Source organism: Arachis ipaensis, chromosome B8, assembly GCF_059453495.1.
Source record: "Arachis ipaensis isolate K30076 ecotype BB chromosome B8, ASM5945349v1, whole genome shotgun sequence".
NCBI lineage: Eukaryota > Viridiplantae > Streptophyta > Magnoliopsida > Fabales > Fabaceae > Arachis > Arachis ipaensis.
In genome coordinates this window covers 133,332,470-133,349,868 of record NC_142443.1, presented here as the reverse complement: position 1 = coordinate 133,349,868, position 17,399 = coordinate 133,332,470, and the positions used below count along the sequence as shown (strand labels likewise).

Below are 17,399 nucleotides of genomic sequence, written 5' to 3'. Positions count from 1 at the left end.
AATTTTTTTTTAAATCTTCTTTTATTTTTTATGAAGGTTGAGATTGATTTACAGAAGATCCAGTTGATGGCTACTTCTACTTCTGATTTTTGCTGAAATAAATTTCAAATTGGATGAATAAATTTGTTGATTTTTTATGGTTGATGGCTTTTTCTATTTCTAGTTTTGCTAAAGTGAATTGAAATTGGATGAATGAATTTAAAAATTTTTATGTTTTAAATATTTTTTGGTGTTTGATTAATTTGGTTTTGGTATGGATTATAAACTTATGAGTAAATCGGTTGACGTTCGATCCTCTACCACCACCACTACCATTGATTTCGGTCTGGTTTGTTATAGGAGTAGTTTTGGACTCCATGGCAAGAGTTGGTGCAAATTGAGTTATAAAATGTTGAAAAAGTGAGTTGAGGTTGAGTGTATGGTAGTTTAGGAATTTTATTAAAAAATCAACAAAATATTAAGATTTGGATACTTTTGTCATACGGAACCCATCTTTCATGGGTACAACGTTAATTTTCTTAGTTTATGAATACTTTTGTCAGCGTTCGTAAACTTCATGGGTACTTTTGGTATATTTTCCTTTTCTTAGTTCTTCTTGTTAATTTCTTATTTTGATCATTCTTATGTTCATGCACTATTGTTGGATTTGGGTTTTCTATTAATGCAATTTGATGTTTCTTTGTTTATTGATGTTTAATTGGGTTGTTATTATTGTTTTCTTACATTTGGTAATTTAGATTTTATTATTTCTTGCTAATTTACTATACTTTCTTTTTATGCCTTCTAAGTATTTGATAAAATGCTTGGTTGGGTTTTAAAGTAGAATTTTGTATTCTTAGCTTGGGTTAAGTAATTTGAAACTCTTGAGCTGTCAAATTCTTTTGTTAATTGATAATTGAGGATTGCTAGTTGGCTTGAATTCCACTAAAGTTAGTCTTTGATTAGGACTTGTGGACTAGAGTTGACTTTGCTCACTTGACTTTCCTTCAATTGTTAAAGGATAACTAAGTGAGAGCAAAAGACAATTACCATTACAATTGAGGATGATAATCAGGATAGAAATCTCAATTCTCACCTCTTGCCAAGGCCTTTCTTAGTTGTTAACTTATTTTATTGCTATTTACATTTCTTGTTCATCATTCTAAGAACCCCAAAATACCTCATAACCAATAATATGTACACTTCCCTGCAGTTCCTTGAGAGACGACTCTAGGTTTAAATACTCTCGGTTTTTATTGGTTTGCATTGTGACAAACAAATTAAACTTTGATTGAGGGTTGTTTGTCGATTTAGATCTATACTTCAATGGAATTATTTTGTGAAAATTCTAACCGACGATTCCCCTCCATCAAGTTTTTGGCGCCATTGCCGGAGAATCGCAAATGTGCGCTTGTTATTGGTTATTGTACATATGTTAATATTGTGAATAACTTAATTTTTGGTTTGTTTGCTAGTTTTAGGAGTTTGTTTCCATTATTTCTTATTAGTGTTTGTTTTTATTTTCTATTCTTACTATGAATTCTCACCCTTTTAACTATGAGTGTGGTTACAACTATGTTGTAGGAAATAAGGAATACAATGAGAGTATTGAGCATACATCAAGGATGGGAGAATCAAAGGTGAGATGAACCATATACTTATGATCAACCCTCTTGGCAACAACCTCTTCCAACATACTATGAGCATGAATCATCCCATGATGCATACCAATCCAACAGTTATAGTAGACTTTCTTGTAGTTATCAACTACAACCACCATATACCTATAAATTTTCTTCTCAACATAATTTTGAACCATCTTACCAACAAACTCCCTATAACTAAACACCTCTATAACACCGTAGTCCATATCCATGATTAATTAAGGGTATTTGCCCAAATTGCTTGGTAAGGCGAATTTGTGTGTTGCTGGACAGACTCCCTTTCTTGTCCTTTCATTATACCTTCCTTTGTCACAGTTTTGGCCTTTTGGGACTTAGCCTATGGACCGATGTGAGAACAAAATTAATAATATAAATAGGAGAATTATAACAAATTACACATTAAAAATATCATGAAATAAAATGAGTAATAATTTTTAAATGATTAGTCACTTTCGTGAGTATTTTAAATTAATTTTAAGAATAATTTGACATGATAAAAAGTGCACGAAAAAAATAGTTAAATCATATATAGTTTTTTTTAACCTGAAATGAGAATTAAAATGCTTTTCATAAGTCTTTAGATTTGTATGCAGTTAACATATGTTAGCAGGTTCAAATAGCAAGTTTGCTTTATGTTTTTTTAAAACACATATTGAGATATTAAACTTTAGAAAAGCACATTACGAGATTTTAATAAACTTTAGATAAGTTTTTTTAAACAGTTTTTTAGGTATTTCAAGTGTAATTCAGATTGCTTCGTCTAAACTAACAAAAATTAAAAGGACAATAAATGAAAGTAATAAAATTCAGAAGAAGTACATAGATGATATATACTGGTTTGACCTAAAATATTTAGGTCTAATTTGAAAGTAACTTGAGACTTTTTCTTATATAATTAGTGTACAAAGATATTATTTATGTAAAATCTTCTAATGTTACATTTTTGCTAACTAGATTGAACTGCAGTCCGATTTAAAAAATTTTAATATTCTGTTGACCTTTTTAACTAAAATTCGATTGGATACTCCATTAACCAAAGACATTAGATATCTTAATGACCTTCTTAGGTAAGAATCAAATTGGATAATATCTCACTAATTTAAGAATATTACTGTTACGATGGGTAACCGGAAATTGTTGGACTGGACTCACTGGGTTGGCCCAAACGTATGAATGAGGAGGATTCCCGATGGATCCGCAACTCGGTGCACTCCGACTTGTGCGTGCGTGGAAGAATGGGGGGTGGTACCTGCAAAGACACTCCGATGCCTAAGTTAGCAAGGGCGTGAGCAGGTTTAGAGTGTATTGGAACTTAGAGATACCTGAGGAGTGTCAGTGTATTTATAGTGGTGAACCAATAACCACCGTTGGAGTAGTGCCACTTTTCTAGGGTGTTAACCGTCCCTTTATCTTAGGAAAGTTAAGATATGGCTCGTGGAAGTGGTTAGAGAGATTCTAGGGGCAGTTACCCATTCAAATGAGTGCTTATCTGCCAGCTAACCCTCGTTCCCAACTTCCTTAGTGCAAACCGACTTTGTAGTGGTTGATTTGGTGCAGGGTGAGGCTCAACCCTTTGGGTTGGGCCTTCTTACTTGGATCCTGGGCCCTAGCGTTGGGCCAGGGTATGAATAGTGCCCCTACTCGAGCCCAATTTCTCTTTAAGATTTGGGTTCGAGTATTCTACTCGGGATTGTGGTCGACTTGTCTGGAGGACCGACGTGATGGTTTAAAACCGACGTGACTTTTCGTGACCTTTTGGTTCTGACAGTTACGTCTAATCAAGCGTCGCGTCCGTTAGGGATGTGCGTAGGGATTGATGGCCTTGGTAACGGTGCATTCTCATTAATGACTGCTCCGCTTTTACCATCGTGCCCCTAACGTACTTATAAATACTTTCCCTCTCTTTCATTGTTTCGTTTTTGCGATTTTTCAAATTTTCCCCTTCATTCGTTCGTGCTGTGTTCTTGTATCTTCGAAGGCTTTTCGTTTCCTTCAACCCTCATTTTCGGATAAAGGTTAGTTCTTTTTGTAACATGCTTTTCTATTTGTATGCCTTCATTTTGTAGATAGGTTAGTTTGTAGACTTCAGTTCCGTACTTCCTCCTTTAGAGACCGTGTTTTTTATTTTCCTTTTCTTTTTCCCTTGTAGATTTTTCCTTTTAAGAAAAAGAAATGGCTTCCGTAGATATCCTTTCTCAATGGGTTGATGTCACGGTCCTAGGGGAGGAACCCTCGGTCGATACTGAGTTTATCACCAACCTTCGCACTCACCACAGAATTTGTACTTCTGAGGATGACGAGCCGAAGTATGAATTGGTAGTCCCGGGTCCTGAAGACCGGGTTTGCTTTGGGAGGGTCAATGAGGCGGTCCCTCATTTTTTCTTTATGTATGAGTGCATGATCACCCATTTGGGTGTTTTCCTTCCTTTTTCAAACTTTGAGATATCTGTTTTGCATCACTGCCGAGTTGCCCCTACCCAGCTTCACCCCAACTCTTGGGGTTTTTTGAAAATTTATCAATTTATTAGCCAGGCTTTGGAGTTCCCGACTTCTTTGAAGATTTTTTTCTATCTCTTCCATATGACCAAACCCTTCAGTGGGCTAAACAATAAGCAACAATGGGTGTCTTTCCGAGCCATACAGGGTCGGAGAGTTTTTACCCGTTTTGACGAATCCTTCCATGACTTTAAAAATTATTTTTTCAAAGTTCAAGCCGTAGAGGGTCACCATCCCTTTTTTCTGGATGATAATTCTTCTCCCCGATTTCCTTTATACTGGCTGGAGGCCTCCCCCTGCGAGAAATATGGTCTGGATGACTTGGATGAGGTAGAAGCAGCCATTGTGGGGTTCCTCCGAGAAGTGTGGGGGAGGGCCCCATATTTGGACACAAAAAAGTTTCTCCAGGGGTCTCCGACCTTTGTCCAGGCACAGCTAGGTAGCTTTTATTTGTTTGTTAGATTTCCGACTTGTCTGACTGACTTTTTCCGACTTGTCTGATCTATCTGTTATTGTCCTTTCAGAGATGGCAAAGGCAAACGCTCAGGAGTCTTACCAAAGGGTCCAGGAGGCTAAAGCAAGGTCTCGTGCCAGGACTGGTGGCGCCAGGGCGGTCATCTCTCCTCCTCCTCCTCCTCGGAACGTTGGGACTCCCTCTCAGCCCATTGTGATTTCTTCTTCAACTTTCTCTCAGCCGCCCCCCTCTGCTCGACCTTATCCTGAGCCAGAAAATAAGAAGCGCAAGACCTTAGAGTCTGGCTCTTCTGGTGAGGTGAAGGCGGATGCTCTTGCATTCGTCCGAAAGAACATCTATCCCAATGCTCGTATAAGCATGGATGATGCTTCTGTTCGGCGCCACCTTACCACTCTGGTTGAGGAGAGCCTCAAGGCGGCGGGGGTTTGTGGCAAACTCTTGGATATTTTTGAGAAGGCTCCTCTCAGCTCTTTAGGGATGACCTCGAGGGTCGAAGAGCTGGAAGGAAGGCTTCTCATATATCAAGAGCATGAGGGGAAGTTGAAGGAGGAAGTCGCTAAGCTGAGGGAGGAGAGAGATAACCTCCGGGAGAAAGAGAGGAAGTTGCAAGCCCAATGCAACATGGAGGTTGGTTTGAGGAAGACAGCACAGGATAGCTATCAAAGTTTGTTTAATGATCTTGTGTCTGTGAAAAATGATCTGCTGAATTCTCGGAAGGCATACGCCGAGTTGGAGGACTCTATTGCTGATGGTGCTGAGGAGGCTTGGAGGATCTTTAAGGAGCAGGTCGGAGTTATTGCTCCTGACTTGGACCTCTCTCCTTTGGATCCCGATAAGGTTGTCATCGATGGTGCCATTGTGGATCCCCCTGTCCCCGAGATTATTTCTGAGTCAGATTTGAAGACTCGGGGGCAAAGGATTATAGAGTCTCCTCCTCGCTCTAAGGACGCCCCGAGTTCCTCCACAGTTCCTCCGACTTCCTCTTCATCTCCTATGGATGCCTCTCTTCCCGGTCCTGGTGGTGCTCCTCCTGGCTCTGGTGATGGTGATCCGTCTACTCTCCTTCCTAAAAAATAATTTTGTTGGCTATATTGGGCCCGGCCTGTGGGTTCCCTCTTTTTAAACTCTTTTATTTAATTTTGGTAGTACGTGAACAATTTTTTGGCCTTTTAAGGCCGTAACAAAACACTTTTTAATACCCTTTTTTAATATGGGTTTAAGTTAAAAAATAAATACCCTTTTTTGGATAAGGGTTTAGGTTACCTTATGCGTGCATGTTTCTCTGATTTCGAACTTCCCTTTGATCTTTTCTGGAAAAACCTTTTCTTTGGCTTTGTCTGCCTTTCTGAACCTTTTATCTTAAGGATCTTTAGGACAGCCTTTTAATCTTTTCTTAGGTTTTTTCCTATCTCTCTTTGGTTATTCCTAGTACTCAATTTCGTTTCATTGAGTTTTTATGACTTTAGGCTATTTTCGCGATTCATTTTTGTTTTACTCGGTTTCCCTCTCCGACTTATGAGTCAGGATGTTTCCGAGTTTATCATGATCAACTTCTATAGCCTCTTTACACCGACTTGTACCTCGTCGTTTTATCCTGACGACCATCTAGGTCGGTTCATGGGATTTTCACGTTTTGTCGAGCTTAAGTCGACGCGTTTCGTCGAAAGAAAAAACAAAAAAAGGAATTTGCAAGAGATGTATATGAAAAAGATCTTTTATTAATTGGGGAGGTACCTTATTGCTACTAAGGTTTTTTGACAATCTATTTCCCTTAGTCTCTACTATGATGCCTCGTTAAAAACCCTTCTCCAGAAAAAACCCTTTGGTTTTGGGAAAAAATCATGAAGATGGGAAAAGAGTACATCAGGGAGTAGAATTCGCTTTTAGCTATAGTACCTTTTCATATTACAAGCATGCCACGACCTTGGTAACTCGGTGTCGTCCAAGTCGGTCACTTTATAATAGCTTTTCCCTAAGACCTCTTTGATTTTGTATGGTCCTTTCCAGTTTGCAGCGAGCTTTCCTTCTCCTGATTTGTTGACTCCAATGTCGTTTCTGATCAAGACCAAGTCACTTGGGGTGAATGCTCTTCGAATGACTTTCTTGTTGTATCTTGTAGTCATCCTTTGTTTCAACGCTGCTTCTCTTATCTGGGCTTCTTCTCGGACCTCGGGGAGCAAGTCGAGCTCCTCTTTATGCCCCTGTATGTTTCCGATCTCGTCATGGAGAATCACTCTTGGGCTTTGTTCGTTGACTTCTATTGGGATCATGGCTTCTACGCCATAGACTAGTCGGAAGTGTGTTTCTCCAGTGGCGGATTGGGGGGTTGTCCTGTAAGCCCATAGCACTTGTGGGAGCTCTTCAGCCCAGGCTCCTTTTGCATCTTGTAATCTTTTCTTTAGCCCTGCCAGTATGACTTTGTTGGCTGCCTCGGCTTGCCCATTGGCTTGCGGGTGCTCCACCGAGGTGAACTGGTGTTTGATTTTCATACTGGCTACTAGGCTTCTAAAGGTAGAGTCGGTGAACTGAGTTCCATTATCTGTAGTGATGGAATAAGGTATCCCGTACCTTGTGATGATATTTTTGTAGAGGAACCTCCGACTTCTTTATGCGGTGATGGTGGCCAATGGTTCTGCTTCTATCCACTTTGTGAAATAATCTATTCCCACAATCAGGTATCTGACTTGTCCTGGCACTTGGGGAAAAGGACCTAACAAATCCATTCCCCATTTTGCAAAAGGCCATGGAGAAGTGATACTAATGAGCTCCTCCGGGGGAGCCACATGGAAATTTGCATGCATCTGGCATGGTTGGCACTTTTTCACAAATTCCGTGGTATCTTTCTGCAAGGTCGGCCAGTAGAATCCAGCTCGAATTACTTTCTTGGCTAGTGACTTTGCTCCGAGATGATTTCCGCAGATCCCACTGTGGACTTCTTCCAACACTTCGGTGGTTTTTGAAGTCGGTACACACTTTAATAATGGTGTTGATATCCCTCTTCTGTAGAGGATATTTCTCACCAAGGTGTAATGTTGCGCTTCCCTTCGGATCTTCTTAGCTTCTTTCTCCTCCTTGGGGAGGATGTCGAATTTCATGTATTCGACCAAGGGGCTCATCCAACCGATGTTTAATCCGACTACCTCAAGGACCTCCTCTTGTTTGTCTTTTTCTTTTACTACGGAGGGTTTCTGGAGAGTTTCCTGGATCAGGCTTCTGTTATTCCCTCCTGGCTTGGTACTTGCCAACTTGGATAGGGCGTCTGCTCTGCTATTTAGATCCCGAGTTATGTGTTTGACCTCGGTTTCTGCAAAGCGCCCAAGATATTCCAGAGTTTTTTCCAAGTACCTTTTCATATTTGGGTCCTTTGCCTGATACTCTCCACTTATCTGGGAGGTTACTACTTGCGAATCGCTGTATATCATCACTTTTGTAGCACCGACTTCTTCCGCCAGCTTCAATCCGGCAATCAAGGCTTCATACTCTGCCTGATTATTTGAAGCTGAGAATTCAAATTTGAGGGAAACCTCTATTTGGGTCCCTCTTTTGTCCACCAATATTATGCCTGCACCGCTTCCTGTTTTGTTTGAGGATCCATCTACATAAAGTTCCCATGTAGTTGGTTTTTCCTCTTGGTCTCCCGCGTATTCCGCAATGAAGTCGGTGAGGCACTGGGCTTTGATCGCCGTCCGAGTTTCATACTTCAAGTCAAATTCGGAGAGCTCTATTGCCCATTGAACCATTCTCCCTGCAACATCCGTCTTTTGGAGGATTTACTTCATGGGTTGGTTCGTGCGGACTCTTATTGTGTGAGCTTGAAAGTAAGGTCGTAGTCTTCGTGAGGCTACTACTAAGGAGTAGGCAAACTTCTCTAGTTTGTGGTACCTTAGCTCAGGGCTTTGTAGAACTTTACTGATGAAATATACTGGGTGCTGTCCGACCTCGTCTTCTCTGATCAGGGCCGATGAGACGGCTTTGTCTGCTACAGATAAGTATAGGACGAGGTCTTCCCCAGCTATAGGTCGGGTCAAAATAGGAGGTTGGCTTAAGAATCTTTTGAACTCCTGGAACGCCTCCTCGCATTCAGGAGTCCATTCAAATTGACATCTCTTTCTCAATAAGGAGAACAGTGGGAGGGATTTTAGTGCCGATCCTGCCAAAAATCTGGAAAGGGCTGCAAGTCGGCCATTCAGCTGCTGGACCTCTCTTAAACAAGTCGGGCTTTTCATCTCCAGGATAGCTCTACACTTGTCGGGATTAGCTTCAATCCCTCTTTGTGTTAGCATAAACCCTAGGAATTTTCCTGCCTCTACTGCGAAGGCACACTTTGAGGGATTTAGTCTCATCCCGTGTAGCCTTATGGTGTTGAAGACTTGTGAGAGGTCTGCCAAGAGATTGACTTCTTTCTTGGTCTTTACCAGCATGTCGTCGACGTACACTTCCATTAAGCTTCCAAGGTGAGAGGAAAACACCCTATTCATCAACCTCTGGTATGTGGCCCCTGCATTTTTCAGTCCGAATGGCATGACCACGTAGCAAAAATTGGCTCTGGGCGTGATGAATGATGTTTTCTCCTGGTTTGGCTCATACATCGGGATTTGGTTATACCCCGAGTAGGCGTCCATGAACGACAAGTATTGATACCCCGAACTGGAGTCCACTAGGGTGTCAATACTTGGCAGTGGATAAGGGTCCTTAGGACATGCCTTATTTAAGTCGGTGTAGTCGACACACATTCTCCATTTGCCATTTTGTTTTTTGACTAGCACTACATTGGCTAGCCATGTTGGGTACTTGACTTCTCTAATGAAGCCGGCTTCTAGGAGCGCATATACTTGCTCCTCCACTATTAGGGCTCGCTCGGGGCCGAGCTTGCGTCTTCTTTGTTGTACAGGTCGGGACCCCGGATAAACCGAGAGCTTATGGGACATGAGCTCGGGGTCTATCCCAGGCATGTCGGAGGCCTTCCAGGCGAAGAGATCGGAGTTATCTCTTAGGAGCTTAGTCAACCCTTGTTTTAGGGTTTCCCCTAGGTTGGCCCCTATGTGAGTATTTTTTCCCTCCTCTTCGCCGACCTGTATCTCCTCGGTTTTTCCTCCCGGTTGTGGACGCAGCTCCTTTCTAGCCCTTGCGCCTCCGAGCTCTACTGTGTGAACTTCTCGACTTTTTCCTCTCAGGTTTAGGCTTTCATTGTAGCATTTCCTTGCCAGTCTCTGATCTCCCCTTACCGTTGCTATTCCCGCTGAAGTCGGGAATTTCATACAAAGGTGAGGAGTGGATACCACCGCTCCGAGTCGATTAAGGGTAGCTCTGCCGATTAAAGCATTATATGCTGACCCTACATCGATGACTATGAAGTCTATGCTCAGAGTTTTTGATTTTTCCCCTTTTCCAAAAGTGGTGTGGAGGGGCAAAAATCTTAGTGGCTTTATTGGCGTGTCGCCTAGTCCATATAAGGTGTCGGGGTAGGCTCTTAATTCTTTCTCGTCCAACCCTAGTTTGTCGAAAGCGGGCTTAAAAAGGATGTCCGCTGAGCTTCCTTGGTCTACTAGGGTTCTGTGGAGATGAGCATTTGCTAGGATCATAGTTATTACCACTGGATCATCATGTCCAGGGATTATTCCTTGCCCATCTTCTTTTGTGAATGAAATAGTAGGGAGGTCGGATGAATCTCCTCCAACCTGGTAGATTCTCTTGAGATGCCTTTTGCGAGAGGATTTGGTGAGTCCCCCTCCCGCGAACCCTCCCGAGATCATATGGATATGTCTCTCCGGAGTCTGCGGTGGCGGGTCTCTTCTATCCATATCATCTCGCTTTCTCTTCCCATGACTGTCCGACCTTTCTATGAGATATCGGTCGAGCCGACCTTCCCTAGCCAGCTTTTCTATCACATTTTTAAGGTCGTAGCAGTCGTTTGTGGAGTGACCATATATTTTATGGTACTCACAGTAGTCGCTGCGGCTCCCCCCTTTTTTATTTTTAATGGGTCTAGGGGTGGCAGCCTTTCAGTATTACAAATCTCTCTGTATACATCCACTATGGAGACCTTTAGAGGAGTATAAGAGTGATATTTCCTTGGTCGATCGAGACCGAGTTCTTCCTTTTTCTTGGTTTCCCTCTCCCTCTCTTTTGTTGAGGGAGGGTGTCCAGGTCGCCAACTCAAGTCTCTTAGCTTAGCATTTTCCTCCATGTTGATGTACTTTTCAGCTCTCTGCTGTACATCACTTAAGGAGGTGGGGTGTCTTTTGGATATGGATTGTGAGAAGGGACCTTCTCTAAGCCCATTGACTAACCCCATTATGACTGCTTCTGTGGGCAAGTCTTGGATCTCTAAACATGCTTTGTTGAACCTTTCCATATAGGCTCTTAAGTATTCTCCGGCCTCCTGTTTTATTCCCAGGAGGCTTGGTGCATGTTTTACTTTGTCTTTCTGGATAGAGAACCTCATCAAGAACTTCCTTGAGATGTCTTCAAAACTGGTAACAGACCTTGGGGGGAGGCTGTCGAACCACTTCATCGCTGCTTTCGACAGAGTTGTCGGAAAAGTTTTGCATCGCGTAGCATCAGAAGCATCAGCCAGATACATCCGACTTTTAAAATTGCTCAGATGATGCTTCGGATCAGTGGTTCCGTCGTAGAGGTCCATATCGGGGCTTCTAAAGTTTCTCGGAACTTTTGCCCTCATTATGTCCTCGCTAAAAGGATCTTCCCCCCCTAGGGGCGAATCTTCTCTACCGTCACGGGAGTTCCGACCTTTGAGGGAGGATTCTAACTTAAAGAGTTTTTCCTCTAACTCTTTTCGTCGATCCATCTCCTCTCTTAGGTGTTTTTCTATCTTCCTTTGTCGCTCCCATTCCTGTTCTAGTTGTTCCAAACGACTTTGGTGGACATGGACTAATCCCATAAGCTTAGTTGCGTGGGACTGGCCGTCTTTCTCTGACTCACGGCCTTCAGAGGAATTCACCTTCGGGGTTTTGACTCCGGAGGTTCCTTCTTTGTGTTGATCATTGGTTTCCTGATGGAGGGTTAGGTCTGCGTCATTATTTTCGGTATCCAGATTCTCTTGTTCAGAATCTGTTTCCACATGACCCTCCTCAGGGGATCTGTCCGCCATCACTGGTTGATCTCTCGGGTCCCCAGCAACGGCGCCAATGTTACGATGGGTAACCGGAGATTGTTGGGCTGGACTCGCTGGGTTGGCCCAAACGTATGAATGGGGAGGATTCCCGATGGATCCGCAACTCGGTGCACTCCGACTTGTGCGTGCGTGGAAGAATGGGGGGTGGTACCTGCAAAGACACTCTGATGCCTAAGTTAGCAAGGGCGTGAGCAGGTTTAGAGTGTATTGGAACTTAGAGATACCTGAGGAGTGTCAGTGTATTTATAGCGGTGAACCAATAACCATCGTTGGAGTAGTGCCACTTTTCTAGGGTGTTAACCGTCCCTTTATCTTAGGGAAGTTAAGATATGGCTCGTGGAAGTGGTTAGAGAGATTTTAGGGGCAGTTACCCATTCAAATGAGTGCTTATCTGCCAGCTAACCCTCGTTCCCGACTTCCTTAGAGCAAGTCGTGGTGCAAACCGACTTTGTAGTGGTTGATTTGGTGCAGGGTGAGGCTCAACCCTTTAGGTTGGGCCTTCTTACTTGGATCCTGGGCCCTAGCGTTGGGTCAGGATATGAACAATTACAAATTATTTTCTCAAACTTTTTTAAAACTATGAAGTGATTCACATTGACTCATCAATAAGACAACAACTTAAAAATCTTAAATATTTTTACCTTAAATTTTCTCAATAACTTTAGATATTCAGCATTTTAAAATAAGATTCTGATTAGATCACAACCTAATCTAAAAATGTTATATATTCTCTTTTTAAATCCTCTCAAGACTAAAAATCACTAATAAATCAGGTTACAATAATAAATGATAGAATTAAAAAGTTATAATATGAATCGGTAAAAAAAACCATTATTAACTTTTACATTAGAATTGATGAATTTTTTGAATTTTCTAAAATTGTTCGACAAATGATATAAGTGAACATATACTAGTCTTAGATTTATAAAACCGTAATCTGATTTAAGATATAAAACTAAAATAAGCCTAGATTATAACTTAAAGAAATGAAATTTCATCTAGGATAGAAGAAAGAAAAAAAAAAAGAGAAAATTCCACTTCCCTCCTTCGCGAGATGCTAAAATGACACTCTCATCTCTTCTATTTATAAAATGTGCATTCTCCTTCCTTATAATTTTTAGAAAACCTCCTTTTTAATCCATTTTAAATTTTTTGTGTTAACTAAGATTAACTTTATCTATTTTTCAAGAAAAATAAATTATTTTTTACAAAAATATCCTTTAACAAAAATTTTATTTTTTTATCATTAAATTTTGCTTACCAAAATACCCTTTAATAAATTATTTTTTATTGATTAAATTATATTTTTACCAAAATAATTTTTAAATTATTAAATTATGATTTTACCAAAATATTGTTAACATTTTTTTATATTTTACTATTAATTTTTTTATATCAATATATATTATTTTAACGTTAACTAAAAATTTTTTATCATTGTTAATATGTATAACAATTAATATATATTGATATTAAAATTAAAAAATAATCTAACTAAAATTTTTTTAATATAAAAATAATATATATTGATATCAAAAAATTAATAGTAAAATATAAAAAAAGTTAACAAAAATTTTGGTAAAATCATAATTTAATAATTAAAAAATTATTGAAGGGTATCTTAGAAAAAAATAATTTAATTATTAAAATTTTTAAAAAAAATATTTTGATAAAAATACAATTTAATCAATAAAAAAATAATTTATTAAAGAGTATTTTGGTAAAGAAAATTTAATGACAAAAAAAAAATTTGCTAAAGGATATTTTTGTAAAAAAATAAATTTTTTTTTGAAAAATGGATAAAATTAACTTTAGTTAACACAAAAAAATTTAAAATGGATTAAAGAGAAGGTTTTTTAAAAGTTATAAAGAAAAAAATGTATATTTTATAAATAGAAAGAAGGAGAATGTTATTTTAGTATCTGGCAGGAGAGGAGAGTGAAATTTTCTAAAAAAAAAAACATAAAAATAAAAAATATAAAAATATGATTCTTAGTTCGCTCTAGCATTGGTTTTCTTTTTCTTCAAGAGTTCAGATTTCATAGATAGATAGATAGATATAGAGAGAGAGAATAAAAGATCTGCTGAAAATCTCACTTCTGGCTATGTCTATATTTTTTACAAAATGATAAAAGTCAAATCACTTTTGGAAAAGTATAGGTACCAATATATTATCTGCCAACTTATTGTCAACAATAATTAATTATTATATTTTAAATATATATATATAAAGAGACACATCCAGAAAATATATTTATAAAGATATTTCTATTAAACACAATCATAAAAAAGACATTTTTATTAGACACATTCAACGAAACACTTCTATAAAACACAGTTATAAATAAGAGTTGGCAGAAGTTGACAGATATACTGTTGGTAACGTAGCGGGACTGATCACTTTTAGTTCGTGTTAGCGTCTTTTACAAAAGAAGTAACTTCATATTTTTTTTTTATTGTAGATGAGATGAAAAATCTCTCGAACAATTTAACTTATTAAACACATTTATTTTTAAATTTTAAAATTCAGGATTTTTTTTTTTTGAAATAGACTTTTTCACTTTTATGATTTTATAAGGAGAAGTGAGACATCAAAATTTTGAGGTGTGCAATTTTATTTTTAAGATAACTACATAGCTCCTAAGATAATCAATTAACTCAACTTAAATTTTGAAATTATATACATTGATAATTCGATTTTTTTAGGTTTAGAAGTTGTCTAATTTATTTTTATTATTTAAAAGAATTTTTTGGATATATATTACACTTAACAAAGTTAGATAACACTTTAATGAAATTATTAAATTATATTTAAGTTTATTAGATACAAAAAGCATTATATGTTATCTATATCATATTCTTATTCTTATCTATATTCTAAAATAACATTTATGATCATTTAAAGAGTTATTTAAGAACACAATAAAAATGAATTCAATGTTGATACCAAAAATAATAATTATAAATTATAATAAAATATTTTTTTAGTTATATTAATATGCACCATCACAATTATTAAATTTTAACTTTAAATATTTTTATTAAAATACATAATATTTTACTTATCTTTAATGGAAGATATTTTTAAATGTAGCATTTGTCCAATTTTAAAATATTTTTTTAATTATTAGATATTGATATGTACTCTATACCTCAGTTTAACAATCAAATAATAAACCACTCTCATAACTGAGAATGTAACCGAATGGTTGGTTACTGGATTTAAAATAGTCAAAGAATTATCAGCAAAACCACCTCCTCAAGGAACGGCACTCACCTTTCACTAAGAATCTCGGAATATTCTTGCAGATCAGTAAATTATTCATCTATATAACCAAATACTTAACTTCGAAAAAAGACAGGTTCTATTTTAGCTTACTAAAAATATTTAATTAACACTTTTGAGCCTTTCACTAACTTGAGTATCGGAGTATCTTCTGCAAGTATTCCCGCCACGGTGTTCAGGCCAAGTCGACCTATAGCTCTCCGGATCAACTAACACATCGATCGGAAGGAATCACTATAGCTCGGCAGCTTCCCACAGGACGGAACATTTGGCGTCCACCGTGGAACCCAATATAGAAACCCCACTGAATTTAACTCTCTTTTAGCTTTACACTCTCTTTTTGCAGGATTACTAATCCTCAGGGATGACTAATAACGGGGTCCAACAACCCACGCAAGCCGAGCTCCTAGTTCAGATTGTCGAACTTCAGGCAGAAATTCAAAGGATAGCCAAACTATCATCCAAAGACCAAAATGTAAAACATGGCGAGGGAGACCCCAAAAGCTCAAACCTGAGCAATACGTAATCACGAGAGGCAGAATCCCAAGAGATCACCCCGCCAAAGGAGAAGCTGATAATAGACAATCTTTTCTCGGAGAATATTGTCAAATTTTAAATACCGAAAAACTTTGTGCTGCCAACTGCTCTCAAATCATATGAGGGATTCGGTGACCCTCGTGTCCACATTAAGAAATTTCAATCTATGATGTTCTTTAATGGTGCCTCTAAACCTATACTTTGTCGAGTTTTTCCTACTTTTCTAGATGGTGCTGCATTACTTTGGTTTTCTAAGTTGCTTGCAGGTTCAATCTCTTCTTTCGAGGAACTAGCGAGATCTTTCATTGATTATTTTGCTGCGTCAAGAATATATGTGCATGGGTCAGACTACCTAAGCACCATCAAGCAGGGGCAACATGAGAGCTTAAAGGACTACATGACGCAGTTTGCCAAGGCGACCATGAAAATTTCCGATTTAAGCCCAGAGCTCCACTTGCATGCCCTCAAAAGTGGCCTCCGACCTGGCAAGTTACAAGAGATGATCGCAATAACAAAACCGAAGATATTGGCCGAATTCCGAAAAAAAGTTGCAGGAAAGATAGAGATCGAAGAGCTCCGTGAAGCCCGGAGGATGGATAAGCAACAACCCAGAAGGCAGGAAGAAAAGGCCTTTAGATCACCAAACAACAAAAAACTAAAGAAACCATTCAAGCTCACCTACCCCAAAGTTCGACACTTACATAAGATTCAATACCAAGAGAGAGAACATCATAAAGGATATTCTCCATGCAAAAATAATAAAACCTCCTAACCGAGCAGGAAGCTACCAAGACCAGAGATTTGTTGACAAATCCAAGCATTGTGCTTTCTACCAAAAGTTTGTCCACACAATAGATGAATGTGTGATAGCCAAAGACTTGCTTGAAAGGCTAGCACGACAAGGTCTCTTGGACAAGTACATTGAAGGAAGGAAGAGCAGGGAGAGCAATCCAGACAGAGAGGAACCCTCACAAACTTCAGGGGAAAAACACAAAAGCAAGTGGGCTAACCCCAATCCCCCAAGGGGAATTATAAATTTTATATCTGGAGGATTTGCAGGAGGAGGTGGAACGAACACAGCCCGCAAGTGGTGTTATTGGTCGATGTTGGCAATCGAGGGCATGAGACTTCCAGATAAGGGGGACATAACAAACACGGCGATAACTTTCACTCAGTCAGACCTCGCCTCGACAAACCCAAATCTCGATGACCCTGTGGTAATTTCTATCCAAGCAGGAGAATTGTTGGTAAGAAAAGTCTTATTAGACCCAGCTAGTAGTTTCAACTTGTTATTTTATTCAACTTTTCAAAAAATGAAGCTATCTAAAAAAGCCATACAACCTTCATCTGGAGAGTTGGTTGGGTTCTCCGGAGAAAGAGTCCCAATACTGGGCTACATATGGTTACAAACGATGACGGGCAAAAGTCCATTATAAAAAACTATTGATATTCAGTACATTATAGTTGACTGCCCTAGTCCTTATAATATCATCCTCGGAAGACCTGCTTTGAATGCTTTTAGAGCAGTAGTATGTACCTTACATTTATGTGTTAAGTTTCAGGTAAAGGGAACCAAGTCGTACATGCCGACCACCAAGAAGCCTGACAATGGTATAACATAAGTCTCAAACAAAGTTTGACAAAGACAAGACCCCTACCACAAGTGTAAGCAATTCACAATACAAAAGAAATGCTTTCACTATCCGAACTCGACCCCAGAGAGGATTTCAAGGAAAGACCTCAGCCTATGGACAACCTTCAAAAGATAGCACTGACTAATAAAGAGAACCAGCTCACGTATATCGGAGAAGCACTTACAAGTGAAGA

At 39.0% G+C, this 17,399-nt stretch overlaps 1 protein-coding gene across 1 annotated transcript; it reads left to right on the top strand.

Moving 5' to 3' along the window:
• Positions 1-4,028: 4,028 nt before the first annotated feature.
• Positions 4,029-17,194, top strand: LOC148549918 (uncharacterized). Its single transcript, XM_088495851.1, has 5 exons — positions 4,029-4,578; positions 4,664-5,659; positions 15,839-16,260; positions 16,412-16,789; positions 17,135-17,194. The coding sequence occupies exons 1-5, from the start codon at positions 4,029-4,031 to the stop codon at positions 17,192-17,194; spliced, it is 2,406 nt and encodes an 801-aa protein (XP_088351977.1).
• The last annotated feature ends 205 nt before the right edge of the window (positions 17,195-17,399 follow it).

What these genes read in the sequence shown, in the direction of transcription:
- LOC148549918 (XM_088495851.1), top strand. Translation starts at nt 4,029, where the DNA reads ATGTATGAGTGCATGATCACCCATTTGGGTGTTTTCCTTCCTTTTTCA. An exon ending in CTTTGTCCAGGCACAGCTAG is followed by an intron (nt 4,579 to 4,663) that starts GTAGCTTTTATT and finishes TTGTCCTTTCAG; the next exon opens with AGATGGCAAAGGCAAACGCT. An exon ending in TCAAGCTCACCTACCCCAAA is followed by an intron (nt 16,261 to 16,411) that starts GTTCGACACTTA and finishes TTCTACCAAAAG; the next exon opens with TTTGTCCACACAATAGATGA.